At 52.1% G+C, this 20005-nt stretch overlaps 7 protein-coding genes across 7 annotated transcripts; 4 read left to right on the top strand and 3 right to left on the bottom strand.

The window, feature by feature from the left end:
- Nucleotides 1-435: 435 nt before the first annotated feature.
- Nucleotides 436-2298, bottom strand: N7506_009577 (putative LysM domain protein; the record flags this gene model as incomplete). Its single annotated transcript, XM_056958870.1, has 1 exon — nucleotides 436-2298. One exon carries the CDS (start codon nucleotides 2296-2298, stop codon nucleotides 436-438), a length of 1863 nt encoding a protein of 620 aa, XP_056808260.1.
- Nucleotides 2299-3040: 742 nt separating this feature from the next.
- N7506_009576 (protein-degrading AAA family ATPase MSP1) lies at nucleotides 3041-4347 on the bottom strand (the record flags this gene model as incomplete). The annotated part of the gene is made up of 2 exons (XM_056958869.1): nucleotides 3041-4231; nucleotides 4282-4347. The coding sequence occupies 2 exons, from the start codon at nucleotides 4345-4347 to the stop codon at nucleotides 3041-3043; spliced, it is 1257 nt and encodes a 418-aa protein (XP_056808259.1).
- Nucleotides 4348-4613: 266 nt separating this feature from the next.
- Nucleotides 4614-6304, top strand: N7506_009575 (putative chromosome segregation protein (Pcs1); the record flags this gene model as incomplete). Its single annotated transcript, XM_056958868.1, has 3 exons — nucleotides 4614-5517; nucleotides 5587-6021; nucleotides 6087-6304. The coding sequence occupies 3 exons, from the start codon at nucleotides 4614-4616 to the stop codon at nucleotides 6302-6304; spliced, it is 1557 nt and encodes a 518-aa protein (XP_056808258.1).
- A 332-nt stretch (nucleotides 6305-6636) lies between these two features.
- N7506_009574 (mannose-ethanolamine phosphotransferase MCD4) lies at nucleotides 6637-9807 on the top strand (the record flags this gene model as incomplete). Its single annotated transcript, XM_056958867.1, has 3 exons — nucleotides 6637-8567; nucleotides 8624-8859; nucleotides 8915-9807. 3 exons carry the CDS (start codon nucleotides 6637-6639, stop codon nucleotides 9805-9807), a joined length of 3060 nt encoding a protein of 1019 aa, XP_056808257.1.
- Nucleotides 9808-11692: 1885 nt separating this feature from the next.
- Nucleotides 11693-15014, top strand: farA (CeGAL family transcription factor; the record flags this gene model as incomplete). Its single annotated transcript, XM_056958866.1, has 5 exons — nucleotides 11693-11820; nucleotides 12027-12051; nucleotides 12197-12214; nucleotides 12279-13218; nucleotides 13270-15014. 5 exons carry the CDS (start codon nucleotides 11693-11695, stop codon nucleotides 15012-15014), a joined length of 2856 nt encoding a protein of 951 aa, XP_056808256.1.
- Nucleotides 15015-15323: 309 nt separating this feature from the next.
- Nucleotides 15324-17123, bottom strand: N7506_009572 (cation:proton antiporter; the record flags this gene model as incomplete). The annotated part of the gene is made up of 3 exons (XM_056958865.1): nucleotides 15324-15947; nucleotides 16006-16826; nucleotides 16877-17123. 3 exons carry the CDS (start codon nucleotides 17121-17123, stop codon nucleotides 15324-15326), a joined length of 1692 nt encoding a protein of 563 aa, XP_056808255.1.
- Nucleotides 17124-17966: 843 nt separating this feature from the next.
- N7506_009571 (cystathionine beta-lyase STR3) lies at nucleotides 17967-19410 on the top strand (the record flags this gene model as incomplete). Its single annotated transcript, XM_056958864.1, has 3 exons — nucleotides 17967-18170; nucleotides 18245-19288; nucleotides 19342-19410. The coding sequence occupies 3 exons, from the start codon at nucleotides 17967-17969 to the stop codon at nucleotides 19408-19410; spliced, it is 1317 nt and encodes a 438-aa protein (XP_056808254.1).
- Nucleotides 19411-20005: the final 595 nt, after the last annotated feature.

Raw genomic sequence — 20005 nt, 5'->3', positions numbered from 1 at the left:
TACTGAGGCTTGTTAGATTAATTAGATTTATGAAGTGATATTAGGTGTTCCGTAGATAAAAACCTCTGTGATGATCTCTGATTGCAATCTATCATTCCAAGGTTGTTGGGTCTATGTGGAAACTATGTAGATGTATCAGGCCACTGTGAAGATGGCCGAGGGTTGAAGGTATAGTACATCCATGCAAGACGAAACATTCCGAGCTGCCCGAATATCAGAAGTCACACAGCACCCATCGAATGATGTACAGATAGCGAGGCTCGACCCATGCTTCGTCGTCATGCATGCGATGCCCTCCAGAGTATTAGAGAGATTGTCTCATCGAATCAAGGAAGCCGCTTGGAGCAAAACAGAGGCTTGAAGATGCAAAAGATTGTGAGTTCCAGATTCACACGCGGAGAATTCTTATTATGTACGCTTGGAAATTCAAACACGTTAATCGTCCTTGGCCCGGTCACCGTATGCGCTTGAGCTCGAACCAAAACCAGCTGCACGAGACCTGCTCGCTGCCACCGCCGAAGGACTGTTGTATCGGGCGGAAGATGAAGAAGAGCCTTGCTGAGGTCTCTGTGGACTACTCTTGAAGGGACTCGGGGAATTTCGGCCATCCACCAGGCTGTCATCGAGTTCAATTAGGTCATCCATCCGCCACAGGTTACGTCCGCGGCTGTTGCTTTGCTGGCTCGGAGGTTGCTGTAACTCGTTAATGCCAGCCTTGGCCCGGGTCGCTACTTTGCGAACCCAGCCCTCGAAAGCACCGCCGATGTTCTCAAGCCCCGTCGAGGCATTAGATGTGACAGTAGATGCGGACTCAAAAGAGGCCTTGCGTAGGTTGTCTGGTGGTGGTGCTGGGGCCAGGTTCGGCATGTGCTGTGCGAAGAAACGGGTGAAGCCATCCAAAGCAGGCCCGGGGCCCGTTGAAGTAGGATCCAAAGTTCCCACGCCGGTCCCGGCCAGGTGAATACTGCTGCGCTGTCGGCGGTGCCCTGGACGGGTGGGGTTGGAGGTTTTCGGCTTAGATTGGTCACCATTGGGGCGAATGCGTGGTAGAGCGCCGAGTGACGAAGGCGGAGGGGGTGAGCCTGAGGGAGAGGGAGGTGTGACAGTTTCTCGGTACGAAGTAGGAGGTTCGGCATCCGAGTAAGATGTAGATTTTCGACGCGTGCGAGGGAAGAAGCCCAGTGCCCTTCGAGGCACTCGGCCGATCTGTATTGGCCCTGGGAAGCCATCCATGTGCACCCACGACTCGTGTGTCCATACTTGATTGGGATCTTCAGGAGTCGCGGTTTTATCCTGTCCTGTGGCTGCATCGGCAGCAGGGGTAGCTGAGGGGGCGATAGAGCTATCGCTGGGGTCTTCAGTATCCGGGCTCAAGAGATCCACGGGTTCTTGAGGTATAGGCCGGCCTTTCACAGTACATGCGTCAACCGGTAGTAAAACAACATTTCTGCTCTGAATGTTGTCATTGGGCCAGAAGCCATTGGACTTCCGAAACACCGCAGCCTGACAGCCATATTTGATCGTCACGCCGGTGATGGTATCTGTCGGTTGCACGGTGTGGATGTAAGCCAGTGCATCCTCGTCATGCCCTGGGTCAACCGCATGTCGTGAAGTGTCGCCAGAGTCGCGTCTCTTGTGTGGTGTGGTGCGATTTGCGACTGGATCGCTGTCAGCAAGGAGGAGAGCTTCTCTCTTCTTCGCTTGGACCAGAGCCTGTCGTTCCTCCGGTGTCCCCGTTCCGACTTCCGGGCCATTTGGTGCCGACGGGCCCCAAGTTGATCTCGGAGCGCTCTTGATATATACGTCAGACCGAGAGGGTTTTCTTCGCGGGTTTGTCTTCGTCGTATTAGGGGGAGTGGCTCGTCCAGCGTCACTCCCCAGCACCGAAGAAGCCAGGCTCTGAAGAGAAGACCATGAGGAGTCTAAAAAGTCTGCAGCACCTCGCGACGAGGGCATCGATGATCCATTCCATGCGAAAGCCGATGTCTCACTGCGGGTGCCTCGATTGGAGCGTTCGGTCGCGCGGGAGGGGTGCGTCATCGGAAGTGGTGATGCTCCACGCGATGGCCCCCGAGATCGAGTTGCCCCGGTTTCCGACGGTGCGAGAGTTGATGACAAGGCCGAGGACAAAGGCTGGGCGTCACTCTGGTAAGAGTAATTCGAAACGTCGTCATCTTCGTCGTCCATGAACGAAACTAAGCGTCGAGGGCGCGATCGAACTGTAGAGGTGGAGGTCGTGCTTGCGCTTCCAGTGTTCGGGCCTGGGAAAGCATTGGCGAGGCTGCTTTGAGAACTCATTCCTGTGAGTTCAATCGGTGTAATGATGCGAAACAAAAGCCCCCCTTAGTAGTTTGTACCGCCAAGGCACCAGTTGCCATCAGTTGACCTTCTATAGAAACCCATTCGTGATCTGAAGTCGTACTAGTTGACCAGGAACGTGAACCGGCGCAACTTTTCCCATGTAGTCAAATCAAAATGTGGACAGACGCAGCCAAAGGGCCGAGAAAGGTGGGAGGGTCGAGGGCCGATAGGGAGGTCAGGGAGGTGACGACAGCGGATGGAGCACAGAGCCCTTGCGACGCCAAGTAACCCGAGAGCGATACCAAGAGGCAATTCAAGCTCCGAGATAAGAAGAATATCACGCAGGGTAGCTACGTCGTAGTCTGTACAAAGCCCAAAAGCGAATTAAAGCTGCAGAGGGTTGTGTTTCGGGCGTTGGATGATCGGCAGGTGACTTCGCCGCTCGGTAAAGTAGCGGTACATGACGTTGGCCGGAGAAGGCCACCTATTATCCGTACCTGTACATCCTGCTTATATAGATTCAATCTTGAAACATGCGATTCAACATTACTTCCACCAGATTTATTAGATCGTTTCTCTCGCAATTGTACATCAATAAAAGTCTATGAACAAGCAAAAGGAAAATACCCCTAGCCATTTCAAGGGCATTTCCAGCACGTAACGCCAAGTCTTCGCGCTGCGGGACAAGGGAGAATTAAATAACAAAAGACCAGAAATGTTGCTCAAGAGACGTAATCGCTTACTCTGGGGGCTCAGCCATCACAGAGGGTCGGGGATCAACTTCAGAGGTTGCTTCGGACTCGGTGCTCCATTCACCTTCTTCCTTTTCATTGACCTTGCCCGTAGGAGTAGGTAGCGTATCGGGATGAATCACTTTGACACCACCGGCGCGAGAGAAGAAGTCTTCGGTGCGCAGCCCTCGGACTTCTTGAGGGTTCATGGCATCCATATCCATGCCGTTGGCCTTTTGCGTGCGAATAAGCTCACGTACTGGAACCATTGCGGCATCGCGGCATGCTTCCTTGATGTCACTACCGGACATTCCGGCCATAGTCTTGACAAGGTAGTGTAGGTCGAAGTTCTCCCGGTCAACCTTGGTATCCTTCAGAATGATACTGAGAATCCGGAGTCGTTGGGCGATTGGAGGTAGTGTTACCGGGAATTTCTTGGGCATTCTGCGGAGAATGGCCTCATCGATGTCTTGGATGCGGTTGGTCGCCCCCAGAACAACAATCCGTTGCGGCTCTCCAGTAGAGTTTGCCGAGGTAAGGCCATCCCAGTGTGTCATAAACTCTGCTTTCACCATGCCACTGGCTTCATGTTCGCCGCTTCTCCGAGTCCCGAGAACAGCGTCTATCTCATCAATGAAGACAATGGCTGGTTGCAACTTGCGCGCTAGCGAAAACACTGCATTGACCAGCTTATTTGAGTCACCATACCACTTTTCTGTCAATGTGGAGATATGCAGGTTGATGAAGCACGCGCCACTCTCGGACGCTAGGGCTTTCGCGAGCATGGTCTTTCCGCAGCCAGGCGGGCCGTATAGGAGTACACCCGAAGGCGCGGACAGGAGAGATGAAGTAGAGGCGTAGAGGTGAGGCATTGTCAACGGATAGATAACCGATTCCTTTAGCTCTTCAATGATATCGTCCAGGCCTCCGATATCCTCAAACGAGACTGAGATGTCTTCCGGCGCAACGACATCCATTGCGATTGCTTGCTCATATTGGTTCAGAGTGAGCTCTCTCTTTCGTTGCCCCTTCCCCTTCTTGCCATCCTTTGACCGGGTGCCATCAGTTTCGTCATTTGTGCCCTCCAATCGGCGCAAAATGGCCGCCGACTTTTGGCGTTGTTCCTCTTTCTTCTGGCTCTCTGGGTCGAAGTCAAGACGGGATATGAGGTAGCGGATCAGGAAGTATGCAGAGGCAGACTATGAAGAGAGTTAGTATTTGCTCATCGCCTCAGATTTGATCGACTTACGGTGCCTGCGACCATCATCATCTCTTGGAAGAACTGCTGCCATCTCCGGCCCCCAGCTGAAGCCATGGCGATAACGGAGATATGAAAGATGTGTCGAGATTGAACAAGAGAAAACAAACAAATTAAACCGTGAAACTAAGTGTAAGAAATAGATCAAGAAGTTTAAGTAGAGGTAAATTAGACCAGGTAGACCGCAATGAGAGAAGGTCCAAAGCCGAGCCGATCAGTGGCGGATCAGTCACATGTCGTAAGGCGGAGAGGTGTTGTGTTGTCCGCCGGTTCGCGCGTTCGCGACGAGCTATGCCTGCACGTCTCTTATATTCCACTGCACCATGCCCAAACGCAAAGCGACCTCCCAAATTTCTGGGCTGCTTGGCTCAGATGATGAGGATTTAATGCAGCTAAACAAAGAAGATCCACAAGCAGAGCCTCCTGCCAAAAAACGAAGAGGTCGACCGCGTACTTCCGACGAGAGCGCGCCCGAAACAAAGCCCGTCAAGTCTACACGAGCGAAGAAACAACCGGCTGCTGTGACAGAACTGGAAGCTCCCGCAGAAAGGAAATCCACCCGCCGAGGACGACCTAAAGGAAGTGGCCGCGCATCGCAGGACGCCGTACAGGCTGCCGAGGAAGAAGCAGAGGACCTAGAGCCGGCCAACGACACTACACAAGACCAGGAGAACGAAGACCCTGAGGACTCAAAGACCACACGGAAGCCCGCGAGAACTACAAAGGCCAAGGCTGCACCCGCTGCCAAACGTGGACGAGCAACAGCTCGTGCGGGGGCAGCGAAAAAACTCCAAGTAGACGATGAATTTGAATATACTCCCAAAACAGCTCGACAAGCAAGCGTCCCAGAGGACAACGAAGAACAACCTGAGCCCAGTCCAGTTCCTCGTGCAGCAGCTCCCGGGAGACGGAACACCGAGGTGGAGGAGACACAACAGATTGCAGTAGAAGAGTCGGTCTTCCCCGACCCGACTCGCCGCTCCATGTCCCCACAGAAACATCGCAGCTTCCGGCCATCCCTGCTTCGCAATCCACAAGACTCTCCTAATAAGCGCAAATCCGACTTGGAACAGGGTGGTGACCCGGAGCTGAGGCGCAGGCTCGGCGAGCTTACCAAGAAGCATGACGCATTGGACATCAAATACCGCAATCTCCGTGAGATCGGAATCGTGGAGGCCAATGCCAATATGGAGAAGCTGCGCAAGCAGAACGAAGCTATCACCAAAGGTATGTCTTCAAGCTGATGGATACATGCATCTTCCATCGAGCGAATCAACTGACATGTTTTGTTTTCAGCATCAAATGAATTGGTCGCCTCATTGAGGGCTGAGCTGGATGCTCAGCGTAAGTTAGGAACGCAGAGCCGCGGACTCACCAAGCAGCTCAAGGACCGCGATGCAGAAATAACTCGACTCAAGACCAGTGCCGATGAGACACACGCACAGCTTGCCTCTGCACAATCTGAAACTAAGGCGCTGCATACCAAGCTCGCAGCAGCCCGCAACACAGCCGCCAGTCTTGAGGGTGCCTCCAAGGTCCCTGGCAGCGCCATCAAGGGTGGCCCGGCCAACCGCGCGAATGCCGCTGCCAACGCTGAAGCGGCACAGGCAGCCCAACTTGCCCAGCTCAAGGAAGATCTATACAGCGACTTGACAGGACTGATCATCCGTGATGTCAAGGACAAGGATTCCGACCATGTCTACGACTGTATCCAGACTGGAATCAATGGAAGTAAGTGGCTCTTTTGTTGATTCTTTTGTTACAGCTTAATTGGCTTTGTTCTAACCTCCTTGCAGCTCTTCATTTCCACTTGGCCGTGCCAAAGGCATCCGCCGACTTTGACAACACAGAGTTCCAATACTTGCCCCTCCTCGATGCCAATCGTGATCGTGACTTGGTGAACATGCTACCCGACTTCTTGACGGTGGATATCACCTTCAAACGTGGACAGGCTGCCAAGTTCTATACGCGCGTCATTGATGCCCTGACCAAGCGGCGATCGCTTGCAGCGTAAAAGCAGTTATTCATTATATTGTGTTATTGGCGTCTGGTTCATGGCGTTTAGGGGATTCGCAATTCATAGCAATGTATTCATCCAAAGTTGCATCTGTTGTAGTGGAGTGAAAGTGTGTAAGCAGCGTAGTAAACCTCTGTTAAGCCGACGCGGTACATGGTGCAATTGACAGGCTGTGATTGGCTCACCGCCAAGGTTCCCTGGCAGTTGACGTGTTGTGTTTGCCCATTACCTTCAGGGCTCGTTTCTCCTTTCTTCTCAACTTATTTGGTGGTAGTGGACCACTTCCACTCTTTTACTTCCTCAAATCACCCCGAGAGGAGCAACACATCATGGCGCGTCTCGGCCGCGTCGGGTTCCTGGCCCTCGCCGTGGTTTTCCACCTGATCTATACATATTCAATCTTCGATATCTACTTCGTCAGCCCAATTGTGAGTGGCATGCAATCGCATGGCGTGGAAAGACCCTCCGGAACTCCCGCCCCAGCCAAACGACTCGTCCTATTTGTCGCCGACGGCCTCCGCGCCGACAAGGCCTTCCAAGCTTTCCCTGACCCGTCCCCCGGCGCCGATCCTGCAAACGACGAATTGATCCGTCTGTCGCCATTCATTCGCTCAAAGGTCCTATCGCATGGAACATTCGGAGTTTCTCATACCCGTGTGCCCACTGAATCTCGCCCTGGTCATGTTGCGCTGATCGCCGGTCTCTATGAGGATGTCTCCGCCGTGACCACCGGATGGAAGTTGAACCCAGTTGATTTCGACAGCGTCTTCAACCAGAGCAGACATACTTGGAGCTGGGGTAGTCCCGACATTCTCCCCATGTTCAAGGAGGGTGCCGTACCCGGGAGAGTGGACGCGGATACGTACAGTGAAGAGGCGGAGGATTTCACCGTGGATGCGACACATCTAGACACATGGGTCTTTGACAAGGTCCATGGGCTCTTTGAGTCGGCCAAGACCGATCCGGAGCTGGACCGCAAGCTGCGGGACGACAAGTTGGTGTTCTTCCTCCACCTGCTTGGATTGGATACAACCGGCCATTCTTTCCGCCCCTACTCAAACGAGTACTTGCACAATATCCAGGTTGTCGATCGCGGAATTGAGTCCGTCACCAAATTGGTGGATGATTTCTATGGCGACGACAAGACTGCCTTTGTCTTCACCGCAGATCACGGTATGAGTGACACTGGCAGTCACGGAGACGGTCACCCCGATAACACGCGAACGCCGCTGGTTGCATGGGGATCTGGTGTTGCGCACCCGCAGTATGCGACAAGCGGTATTGCTCCTGGCCACGAGGATGGCTTTTCCGCCGATTGGGGTTTCGACCAGGTCCGCCGCCATGATGTCGCACAGGCCGATGTTGCCGCGCTCATGGCGTACCTGGTGGGTCTGGATTTCCCTGTCAACTCGGTTGGTCAATTGCCGTTGGACTTCATCAGCGCGAGCCCTGAAGAGAAAGCCCAGGCTGCCTTGGCCAACACTAGGGGTGTTATGGAGATGTACCGTGTTAAAGAAGAGCAGAAGAGCAACGCCGTTCTCCGGTATGTGCCGTATGAGTTGCTGTCCGGCAACCACATGAATTCACCTGAATACCGGCTGGAAAACATCGAGGCCTTCATCTCCAAGGGCGAGTTTGACGAGGCTATATATCTGTCTGCTGAATCTTTCCGCGCCGCCCTCGAAGGTCTGCGTTACTTGCAAACCTATGACTGGCTATTTTTGCGCACCATCGTCTCTGTCGGATATCTAGGTTGGATCGCGTATGCATTGACTACGGTGATTGACCTGCACGTTCTTCACGGCACATCAGACACCCACCGCACGACGGCGAGTATCTCATTCTTCTCGTCAATCTTGGTCGCCTTGTTCTCGATATTCTTGTACCAGGGTTCTTCATGGCGTTACTATTTCTATGCGTTCTTCCCAGTCTATTTCTGGGAAGAAGTTTTCGCACGCCGCAAGGCCTTGGTTGCAGGCCGTGAAATTGTTCTGGGCCACGTTCGCTCCTTGACTGGGTATATCAAATTTGGCCTTCAATTTTTGGCATTCCTCGGCGTGATGGAGGCTATGGTACAGTCTTATTTCCATCGCGAGATTTTCACAGTGTGTTTTGCTTTGGGAGCATTTTGGCCTGCGGTTCATGGCTTCGGCTTCGTTCGCAGCCATGCGACCCTCACAGCTACTTGGGTTCTTGGTTGTGGACTGATGAGTTCCTTCACTCTTCTACCGGTTATCAAGGTTGAAAACATTGATACAATGTGAGCTCCCCTCCTTCTTCATCACTCGGTTCTTGGCTAACTGTTTCTGTTTTCAGTACCTATGGTGGATTGGCCATGTTCCTCACCGGAATCCTATATCTACTGTTTGAGGACGCCATTATTGGACCCAAAGAACCCACTGCCATAGGCCGTGTCGGTTCGCGGGTCATCATGGGAATCCAGCTTGGCATGGTTCTACTTGCAGTCATTGTCACTCGATCGTCTGTGTTTTCCCTGCAGGCTCGCCAAGGTCTGCCATTCGGGAACCTTGTTGTTGGATGGGTTGTATTTGGTACGTAGTCTAAGGCCCTTCGGTGTGCGAGACAGCAATACTAACCGGACTCCAGTGGCATCCCTGGGTCTACCCTTCCTCCACCGCTTATATCCCAACAGCAACTATCTTCATCGACTCATGATCATCTTCCTGACCTTCTCACCAACATTCATCATCCTCACGATCTCCTGGGAAGGGCTATTCTACTTTGTGTTCTGTATGACCATTGTAACTTGGGTTCGTCTCGAACACGCCATCTACATCCACACAGGATCTGGTGTGGTTAAGCAGCAAAGTTCTGGCAACGACCCCACCGCACAGCCGGAGAATACGGCCTCGACGACCGTCAACGGCGAGACATTTTACTACCGCGCTCTGACTCTATCTGATGTCCGCGTTGCGCTCTTCTTCTTCTTCCTCCTACAATCCGCCTTCTTTAGCACAGGAAATGTTGCCTCTATCTCGACATTCTCCCTCGACAGTGTTCGCCGGCTGGTTCCTGTCTTTGACCCCTTCGCTCAAGGTGCGCTTTTGATTCTCCAGATCCTCATCCCCTTCGCCATCATCAGTGCCAACCTAGGCATTCTCAACCGTCGCCTGGAGGTCGCGCCCAGCGCGCTTTTCATGGTCGTCATGGCCATCTCTGACATTATGACGCTCAACTTCTTTTATATGGTGCGAGATGAAGGCTCTTGGCTCGACATCGGCATGACCATTAGCCATTTCTGCATTGCAAGTGCCCTGTGCACTTTTGTGGCTGGTCTCGAGTTCCTGAGTGAGCTGTTCGTCAGTGGCGTGCATTTCCCCGTGATCACGGCTGTCGGGTCCGCAGTAGTCGAGACCATCGACCAAGCCACCGAATGTGGCCACGAGGAACGCAAGGAACCAAAGAAGGCCCAGTCCAATGGGACCAAACAGTCCAAGTCCAAGTCCCGCAGCAAGGGCAGGGGCAAATCGGCCAGGTAGACAGAAGTAGCATATCATAACGTCGACCCGACTTCCCCAACCCATGGATTCTTTGCATTTGCATTTAATTGGAAATTTATGTATTTTAAACATACCCCATAGAGGCTCGGAGAATCTACCCTATCCGGCCGAGATCTGATCGATCCCCAATATAATTGTTTCTCTCCACTTCGACCTTCTCAGTGGCCACGGACGCAAACATACGTCCGATCAGCCTGGGGCCCAGCCCCAGGCGAGCAGGTCGTTCCCGCTTTGCTCCGAATGAGCCGGTGCCTGACATCGGATTGAAGCGAACGTGAAAATCGGCGCCATTGATCCAAGCCGATCTCGACAGCTGAGCCCTCTGATTGGTCAAAGCTGGACTTACCGAGGTATCACAGGTGTTTGGCCAGTGGAAAGTGGCTGTTTGCCTTCTCACCTTTCCAGTCACTTGCCACTTGTCATTTGTCACTTGTCACTTATTGAAGGATCTTGGGGGCCTTTTTGTTCCCCGTAAATTCCCCGCAGATTGAATTCTGGTCCCCGTTTTCTTCCCCCGCAATCCGTATTTTGACTTCGATAGGTGTGAGTGGGTTGGAAACAATGGCAATTGGCTATAATGATCTACCACTCTGCAACTGGGCTGAAACATAGACTGGTGTCAGTGCGTGAAGACTCAATCCATGGTCCATGGATGTACACATCTCCAAGTCCAATTTCAATGGGGGTGCCACTGGGCATTCCATGCCCACTGAGTATACTCCAAGGTATTAAGCCACCAGCAGTCATACAGAAGCTACATAAGCTGTGGCCAGTGTGTACTACGTACATAATAGAACTCAGTCACACCGCATGACACAATGGCCCGTGTCCCAATCTGCAGTATGCTATATCTCCGACATTCCGGCGAACCGTACTCGCGTGGCGGGACAGTAGGGTATCCATAGATCGTGCAGCACTTGCAGCAAAGCAGTGTAGTATGTAAATTGTACCAGTCGTGTGGCCACCGTAGCAGCCCAGCTAGCGCGGGCCAAAAGGACGTCACGATACTCGGGGTGATCGTCCCGAGTGGAGGCTGAAGGCCGGGGATATGATATTTCCACGCAGTGTGGAGCAAGACCCCCCTAAATAGGGAAAGTCGACCTAGCGTCCCTGGGTGTTTGGGTGTTCTGCCCGTGGTCTGTTGGTCTTTCACCTTGGACATATTAGCAATAGGCGATTGCTGATTGATAGCTGGGGAACAGCTGGTGACCAGCTAGCCAGCTCGTAGACTGACTGATCGGAGTTGAAGCAATGTCACAGAGTACTCCGTACTCATCCTTGTACTCCTGGAAATCCAGTCCCCTCTGTCGATCACTCCATCTTTCGGTTCCCTGCACACCGGTTCTGGATGCAAATTTGGAGCTAGCGTGGGGAGGGTTATATCAATGGGCTTCCCCCTATTGTGTTAAGATGGTTCAGCAGGCTGACATTGAATAAAAATCCGATGAATTGAAAAAGAAAAAGAAAAAACCAAATAGAAATGAATTGGGCGCAATACAAGACTTGAAAGAGTTCGAGAAAGAGGTCAAGAAAGTAGAAGTGAAGTTGGTCAAGCAAAGTGCTGACCAAATGACCTCCAACCTTGGGAAGCTAATTGCCACAGCCTAACGGTCGCTTTGATATTCTTCTCTTTCCTCCCCCTCTACACTCGACACTTCTACCTACGTTCTTCTTCCCTGGTAGTTCCGGTCCTTTTTCTTTTTCTGTTCCTGTTCCTTTTCTTTCTTCTTTTTCTGCCTCGCGTGGCGTCTCCGCGCATTCGCTAGGAGTACTTAGTCCACCCGATACCCTGAGATCGCTTTCCGACCGTGTTCCCTTTTCGTCCTCTGCGCCTACCCCGAAACTGGATGGAGACGGTGTGGCAATGAGCACTGAATATCAAGATCTGTCGGATGGCCAAGGTAGCCCAGCCCCGAGCAATGCTGGCTCGACGGGTACTTCGGGTATCACGGTGCGCAATGGTCCACAAGGCCAACCACTGAGTTTTAGAAGGTGAGCGCTTCCTGCGATGGTTCATATCTACGAGGCTAGATCGCCGTGATGGGGGAGGATGGGGCCCAGATGCGAGATGCGCGGGGCCGTGGAGGCCTGGGAACTGGGAAGCCTGGGACCTGGAACAGGGGCAGTGTCGACCTCACGGAAGACCTGGAAATTAAGCATTTATAGCGTGCGCTGGCTAACCATTTATCTAATCGCAGACAACGTGCATCACGCGCGTGTGAGGTACGTTGATTTTTTTCGTTTCGAGGGGAACGCGACTCTGCCGAGGTTCTCAACGCACCTCGGCTCAGTTGCTTATCGCAGTGCATACGATATATCACTTTGGGAGCACATCACTGACATTTTTTTTTTTCTTTGCCGTATTCAGACCTGCCATGCTCGAAAGGTGAGTTTATTTCGGTCGCACATCATTCTTTTCCCCTAACGTTCGGCGCCTGACTCGGTAATAGGTACGCTGTGATGCAGCTAGTCTAGGAGTGCCGTGCACCAATTGTGTTGCTTTCTCGATCGAATGCAAGATCCCCTCACCGAAACGGAAGAAGACCAATCAGAGCAAGACCAAAGAAGACAGTCGTTACGGAGACAGTCCGCCTCAATCCGCCTCCTCCCTCGTCGACGCTGCGGTCGCGCACTTCCGACCGACCGACCCCGAGAATCCAGACCCGCGCTCCGGTTCGATCTCTGCCCCCAAGGAACCCGAACGAGGCTCTAAGCCGGAGGAGAAGAACAATGCTTTTGGATATCGGAACAACCGCATGGGCGTGGAGGGCATGCCCACCACAGCCCTCTCCGAGGCCGAGGCTGCGCAAGAGGCTTCGGCCAATAACGCGTATGCGCAGTTCATGAAGCCAAAGTTCGCTCGTGCTCCGATCAAAGAGGCTGGCCGGGTGGCTTACTTGGGCGAGTCATCTAACCTGTCGCTTTTGGTACAAGATCGCCATGGGACCACAGATGTCGTGCATTACCCGCTCCCACCGAACGTCAGAGGGTCCCGTGCGCGTCTGACCGACTTGGACAACTTGGAGATTGACATTTTGCACCAGCGAGGTGCATTTTTGCTCCCACCTAAACAGCTGTGCGATGAGTTGGTTGAGGCGTACTTCAAATGGGTGGCTCCGGTGGTACCCATCATCAACAAGAGTCGATTCATGCGTCACTACCGTGACCCCAAGAACCCACCCTCGCTGTTGTTGTTACAGGCGATCCTGCTGGCAGGATCAAGAGTCTGTACCAACCAGCAGCTTATGGATGCGAACGGCTCAACGACTCCCGCTGCCATGACCTTCTACAAGCGCGCCAAGGCGCTTTATGATGCTAACTATGAAGATGATCGTGTCACCATTGTGCAAGCACTTGTGCTTTTGGGTTGGTACTGGGAGGGACCTGAAGGTAGGCTCCATTAGCCGCATGCTCAATTTGGGCTCTTCTAACTGATCTCAGATGTAACGAAGAATGTGTTCTATTGGACGCGAGTTGCAATGGTTGTCGCCCAAGGCTCTGGAATGCACCGCAGTGTCGAGATGTCTCAGCTCAATAAACCAGATAAGAGACTCTGGAAGAGAATCTGGTGGACTTTGTTCACTCGTGATCGTTCCGTGGCCGTCGCGTTGGGACGGCCCATCGGAATCAACACAGACGATTCGGATGTAGAGATGGTAACCGAGGACGACTTTATCGAGGACGAACTCGACAGTCCTGCTGAGTACCCCGCCGACCCAGTCCACGTTCAATTCTTCTTGCAATATGTTAAGCTCTGTGAGATCATGGGTTTGGTCCTGTCACAGCAATACTCCGTGGCTTCCAAGTCCCGGCGCATGAACGCCATGGATCTCACCCATTCTGATATGGCACTGGCGGATTGGTTGCAAAACTGCCCCAAGGAAGTATGCTGGCAACGATCGCGGCATCACTTCTGGGCGGCTCTCTTACATTCGAACTACTACACAACGCTCTGTCTGCTACACAGAGCCCATATGCCACCCGCGTCGTCCGCACCCAACAATTACCGAGTTGAGGAAATGGCTTACCCTTCACGCACAATTGCCTTCCAGGCTGCTGGTATGATCACATCTATTGTTGAGAACCTTCAGGCACATGGTGAGATCCGGTATACCCCGGCATTCATCGTGTACAGCTTGTTCTCTGCACTGATCATGCACGTATATCAAATGCGTTCATCGGTTCCTTCTATCGTGGCTACATGCCAGGAAAGAATCAACGTGTGTATGTTGGCCCTCAAGGACGTATCAAAGGTTTGGCTGGTTGCCAAGATGGTGAACACCCTTTTCGAGTCTATCCTCGGGAACAAGGTGTTGGAAGAGCGACTTCAGAAGGCCGCTGGTCGGAGACACCAGCGTGCCTCTCGACACGGCGAGACCGCGCCTAAGAAGCCCGAACCTCCGAAGCGCAAATTCGATGACATGGATCTCGGCATGCCAAATGGCGGCGGCCCTACGCCGCCTGTATCATACGAGCGCTCCCGACCTCAGACCCCTGCCGTCACACCCTCGCGGGAGTTGAACCAACCTTCACTTGGTGGGCAACAGTCCCCCCACCCACACCGCGCTCCCCACGACCCAATGACCGGAACTGGAAACTCGCGTGCCAACACCCGACCCACAACACCCTTCAATGGTCAATTCTCCCTCCCCGCCACTCCCCCGGACTTCTTCCTCGTTACTCGTACCTCCCCCAATCTCTCTCCCTCTCTCTGGGAAAACTTCCAGCCCGACCAGCTGTTCCCAGATGGCACAGCTTTCTTCCCCGAGCTGACCTCGCCTCAACCGCCATCGACATCTGTTGATCCAAATATGCAAATTCCACCTCAAATGCCTGGCATGCCGCCCCGCCCTCCAGTGTTGAACAATCAGCCTGTACACGGCCGCAGCATGTCTGTTTCACAAGGCAGTCCGCCCATGATGTCTGGCATCCCCGGCGCCATGGGCATGCCCCCTCATCCACCACAGATGTTCATGGAGGGCCAGCAACAACAGCAACACCCATGGCCTCCCATGCAAGGTCTTGATGGGACGATGAGCGGGGCTGCGATGGATGCTACCAGCCAAGATAATGATAATTGGAGTAGTAGCTCTCGCAGTGGGCCTACTGCGCCGACTACGCTGAACGTTGAAGACTGGTTCCAGTTCTTCGGTATTAATGGTGGCTTTGGCGACTTGGCTGCTTGATTGTCTATCTATTGATGTTTCACTTGGAGCTTTCCACAAAATGGATTTAGGTGGTTCTCGGGCGTTGGTGGATTTGCAGAATGCCGTTCTGGCTTTGGTGGGGATATCCCGGAGGAAGCTTTCTACGTTCATGTTTCTTTTTATTTATTTTTCTCTCTTGTTTGGTATCTTTTATGTATTGGGAGGAAACCTGGGCATCAAGGGAGTTGGAGTAAATACAAACCTTGGAATTCCCCGTCGCTTCGACCTTGATACACTTGCCCATCTTGCTGGACCTCATTTGTATGCTGCTTCGTATGCTTACATGTTCTAGATACCCCACACCCCAAGAGGATCAGATCCTCGCTCCCTAGACATCTGTAACGTTTTCACGCGTTTGACCAGTGTTCCGACCAGAATGGGTCCCACCAAGGTGCAAAGTGTGATTGCCCAGATGACCACTAGGTAGATCTCAGAAGGTCCCTCCGATGACCCACTGGAAAATATCCCCTGACTCTCGGCGATGGACGCAATTAGATATCCCACTTCGCCCCGGGCAACCATTGCCAAGCCCAAAATGGAGGGCGGGTACAGAGACTTGGGCTTGGGAGGCATAGAGAGTTGCGAAGGCGGCGCAGGCGTAGGCGACTCATCGTTGTGGGAACTGCTATGGCTCACGCTATGATCGGCTGTTGCGTTAGATACTTGAGTGTTCTCGGAATTATTCTTTTTCTTTGGGGCTTTGTGGGATTGCCGTTTGGCGCAAGAATGGGCGTAAGCAAACGGCTTTCTGATGATGGATACAAGACCGGCTATGGGATTGGATGAGAATCGAACGAGCCAGAGTCCAGCAATCATTTTTCCGATTGCCATTAGGACGGCATAGATCATGCCACGCCAGACGACTTGGCCGGAGAACATTTTAGTGATTGGAATTGCAAATCCAATGGATGCCTGATTGTGTTAGTACAAATCCTTTTGCGAGTAACTATTGGGATCAAGAACAACTTACAAAAAACAGGGGAAGAAGGATGCGGTTAGTAGGCTCTTTGTAGTATCTCTCGTAGATGATTTCACCGGTAATATGCTGGGGGCTTTCGGTCTGTTGAGTAGGCCGGGAGTCAGACCTGTCAAGCTCATTCGCATCATGAGAGCTTGTGCGAGGGGAAACGTTCTCTTGGGGTGAAATAGAATGCCCCTGGGCAGCCGATGACTCTGAAGTAGTGTGTTGCTTCGATTCAGCGACCAACCCATCGAACCAAGAAACAATGACACCGGCAAGATACGCGGCAAAAAGGCTCGAGGTACCGGCATAGGTTGCGCCAGCCACTATGCCAACTAGTACACACGTCTGCGCCAGAAATGCGAATTCCGCCGAGCCTGCAAAGTCTGGAAGACACGCTCTATGTTGAATCGCGATTTTCAGCACCGGTTCCAAGCAAAATGCGCATAGCAGCAGTAGGCCAATGGCGAATCCCAGTGACACAAAGACCGGACGTATGACGGTTACCACACTGAATGAGGAGTTTCCGCCAAGGTTGGATATTATTTGGACCATAACGAGACCCACTACATCGTCTAGCATCGCGGCACTTGTAGTGACAGTGCCGAGCCGTGTGGTGGTCAGCTGCGTGGTAGAGAGGATGGTGAAGGTTGTTCCTAGACTCGTTGCGCTCAATGCTGCGCCAGCTGAGAACGCTTGAAGGGGCGTGGCCAATGCAAGTTCCATAAGAATGAATGATAGGCCCATTGGGGCACAAATGCCGGTCAAGGCCACGGCCGCTGAGAGAAGGACATTTGCCTTCAGGGCCTTGAATGAAGTTGACAGACCACCTAGCCTTCGTCAATGTTTAATTTTAGCAGTTTACTATGAGAGTACTCACCTTCATAGATCAGCAAAATCAAGCCCAAGTAGCCAATCTGCTGGATAACAGTTTCTGTCTCTCGGTCGAGCCATTTTGCACCTGGTGTACCCCACAGGACACCGATGAAAAGTTGGCCAATGAGTCCACAGTATAAGAGCTTATCTAGACAGGTGTTGGCTATATTGAGGACCAGGAGAAATCCAGTGTAGTTGAGGACTGTTTTGATAGAGGGTTCATGGTAGGCAAAGGCCGCCTCGGAGGCCATTGTGCCGGCTATCTGGGTAGTATTGATAGACGGATGGTAAATAAGATCAAAGACTCCATAAGGTTAAGTGGGGAAGTGTGGTAGAATGTGAATGTAAAGATGTGGTACGAGGAGAAGATGTGAGGTTGGATTCCCTGTCTTCCCAGGTTCTTCAGGCGTAGTAGGCCAAGGATGACTAAATGGTGGACTTGGCCAAGGCCCAAGGGTGACTTATGTTCACTCTAGAATTTACCCATTGGAGTAGGGTTGTCCAACAATTTTAGAAGGATATAAGTCCGCATTGCAGTCTATTTCCAAGTATTCATTTCAGTCTAGAATCGTCCTATTTGGGGCAATATTTCCCCTGTCCGAAAGAGGTTTACATTCCAGACGAAAATGAGTTCATTTTGAAGTCTGATGGCGCTCTTTAGATATCAAGCTGTCTCTGAAGCTGTTTATACCATGGACATCCTTTGCTGTATTGTATAAGATCTAAGACAGTGTACTAGTTATGACTATGGTATTACTATGGTAGCCCTCCAGTATGTCCTAAACAGTAAAAGTTAGGTAATCAGCGATGAGTCATCTATCTCCGCATAGTTGCTAAGCCCCTTTGGGACTAGCAAATGACGAAATCACGAAATCGACCTCTCAGCCAATCAGAGGCGAGACGAGAAGAGTCAGCTATACTGGGGGAAAAGAAAGGATACGCCGACTATTTGGACTTCTTCTTGTTTTTATTCTTTATATCTGCTGAGTATTTGGTTCCACAATTGCATACATCACATATTGTTCATTTGACCAATTCCTGTCTCCCCTTGATACCCTCTTCTCCCTCTCTTCTCTCTGCCCCGCCCTGCAGCGATGTCGGCCTCAGGAAATCCTACTGCGTCGGGGTCGACCAGCGGTGAGAAGAAGACGTTGCCCCTGGATCTCTCTGGCAATGACCTTCCACCTTCTCCGGCCCCTTCCAGCCCTCATCCCGGTCGCCGATACAATATCGCCACTGAGTTGGTCTTCACCGAGGGCAATGACCAATACAATGCCAGCAGTGTGCCTATCTACCAGGTATGTCTTCATTCAATTGCAGTCAATGGCACCAATGGCACCAATTTCACCATACTAATCTTGCTGGTTCATAGAGTGCTACTTTCAAGCAGTCCTCCGGCAGCGGCGGTGGTGAATATGACTACACACGCTCCGGTAACCCCACCCGCACACACCTCGAGCGCCATCTGGCCAAGATCATGTCCGCGCAGCGCACCCTTGTGGTCTCCTCCGGCATGGCGGCTTTGGACGTGATCACCCGGCTCCTCCGTCCCGGAAACGAGGTCGTCACCGGAGACGACCTCTACGGCGGCACCAACCGTCTGCTCAAGTACCTCTCCACCACTCTCGATATCATTGTCCACCACGTCGACACCACCGATAACAAGAAGGTGCAAGAAGTCCTGAGCCCCAAGACGGCCATGGTTCTCCTCGAAACCCCCACAAACCCTCTGATGAAGATCGTCGACATCGGCACCATCGCTGCCGCCGCTCACGCAGCTAACCCTACCTGTATTGTCTCCGTCGACAACACCATGATGTCCCCTCTCCTCCTGAACCCCCTTGACTTCGGTGCCGATGTCGTTTACGAGAGTGGTACCAAGTACTTGTCCGGTCACCACGACCTGATGGCCGGTGTCATCGCTGTGAACGACCTGGCTCTCGGCGATCGATTGTACCAACCCATCAACACATCTGGATGTGGTCTGTCTCCATTCGACTCCTGGCTGCTGCTGCGCGGTGTCAAGACCCTCAAGGTCCGAATGGATCAGCAGCAGAGCAATGCCCAGCGCATTGCGGAATTCCTCGAGTCGACTGGCTTCAAGGTGCGCTACCCTGGTCTGCGGTCACACAAGCAATACGATTTGCATCACTCCATGGCGCGGGGCGCTGGTGCGGTGCTCTCCTTTGAGACCGGCAACACCGAGTGCAGTGAGCGTATTGTGGAGAGCGCGAAGATCTGGGCTATCAGTGTCAGCTTTGGCTGTGTGAACAGTCTCATCAGCATGCCCTGTCGCATGAGTCACGCCAGCATTGACGCGAAGACCCGTGAGGAACGCGACATGCCCGAGGACTTGATCCGACTCTGTGTTGGTATTGAGGACGTCGATGATTTGATTGACGATCTGCGCCGTGCTGTATGTGTCTTTCTCCCCTTACTTTTGGACTATCCAGACTAACCGTTTTCTAGTTGGTGGAAGCCGGAGCCGTGAATTTGAACATGGATGGCATTGCAGCTCGCACTGTCGAGAGCAAATGAAGTTTGTGAGGAATGGGTTATTTGGCGTTTTGGGGGGGTTAAAATCATAACGAACGATCATCTAGGTCTATGATGTATGCTTCATATCAATCATATATCACATCATAACCATCATATCAAGTCATATCATATCCAAGTTACTATCCATGGATGTATGCCGACTCCGTACTCCGTACCTAACTCTAAATCGTTTATCCGGTTGATATAGTCTACGGATGACATTTGGGGCCATCATGACACGGAGACCTCAGGATGTTCCCAACTGTTTAGCCTTGAAGACTTCTACGATTCAGCGCGGTGAATAGAATGCTTATTGTTAAATAAAGATGAGAATATCAGTAAGGTCAGACTTTTCATACATTAATTGATAATTGTAGATTTAGCTTCTCCATCCATGGATAGTTACAGAGTAACTATGAAAGAGAGAAGTTTGATAACTCACGTATTGCTGCTTATTACTTTTATTTCCCTTCAGATCTGACTATAAAGACAGCCCTGGAGCTTTTCCAGGTTTACCCTCTCTCTCTCTCTTCCTTTATTCTTTACTTATATACTTATCCTACTCACTATAGACGGTATTGTCACTATGGCCACT

The sequence above is a fragment of the Penicillium brevicompactum genome (genome assembly GCF_028827555.1).
Source record: "Penicillium brevicompactum strain IBT 35665 chromosome Unknown utg000006l_segment0_segment0, whole genome shotgun sequence".
Classification (NCBI taxonomy): Eukaryota; Fungi; Ascomycota; class Eurotiomycetes; order Eurotiales; family Aspergillaceae; genus Penicillium; species Penicillium brevicompactum.
This window is presented reverse-complemented; position numbering and strand designations above follow the sequence as displayed.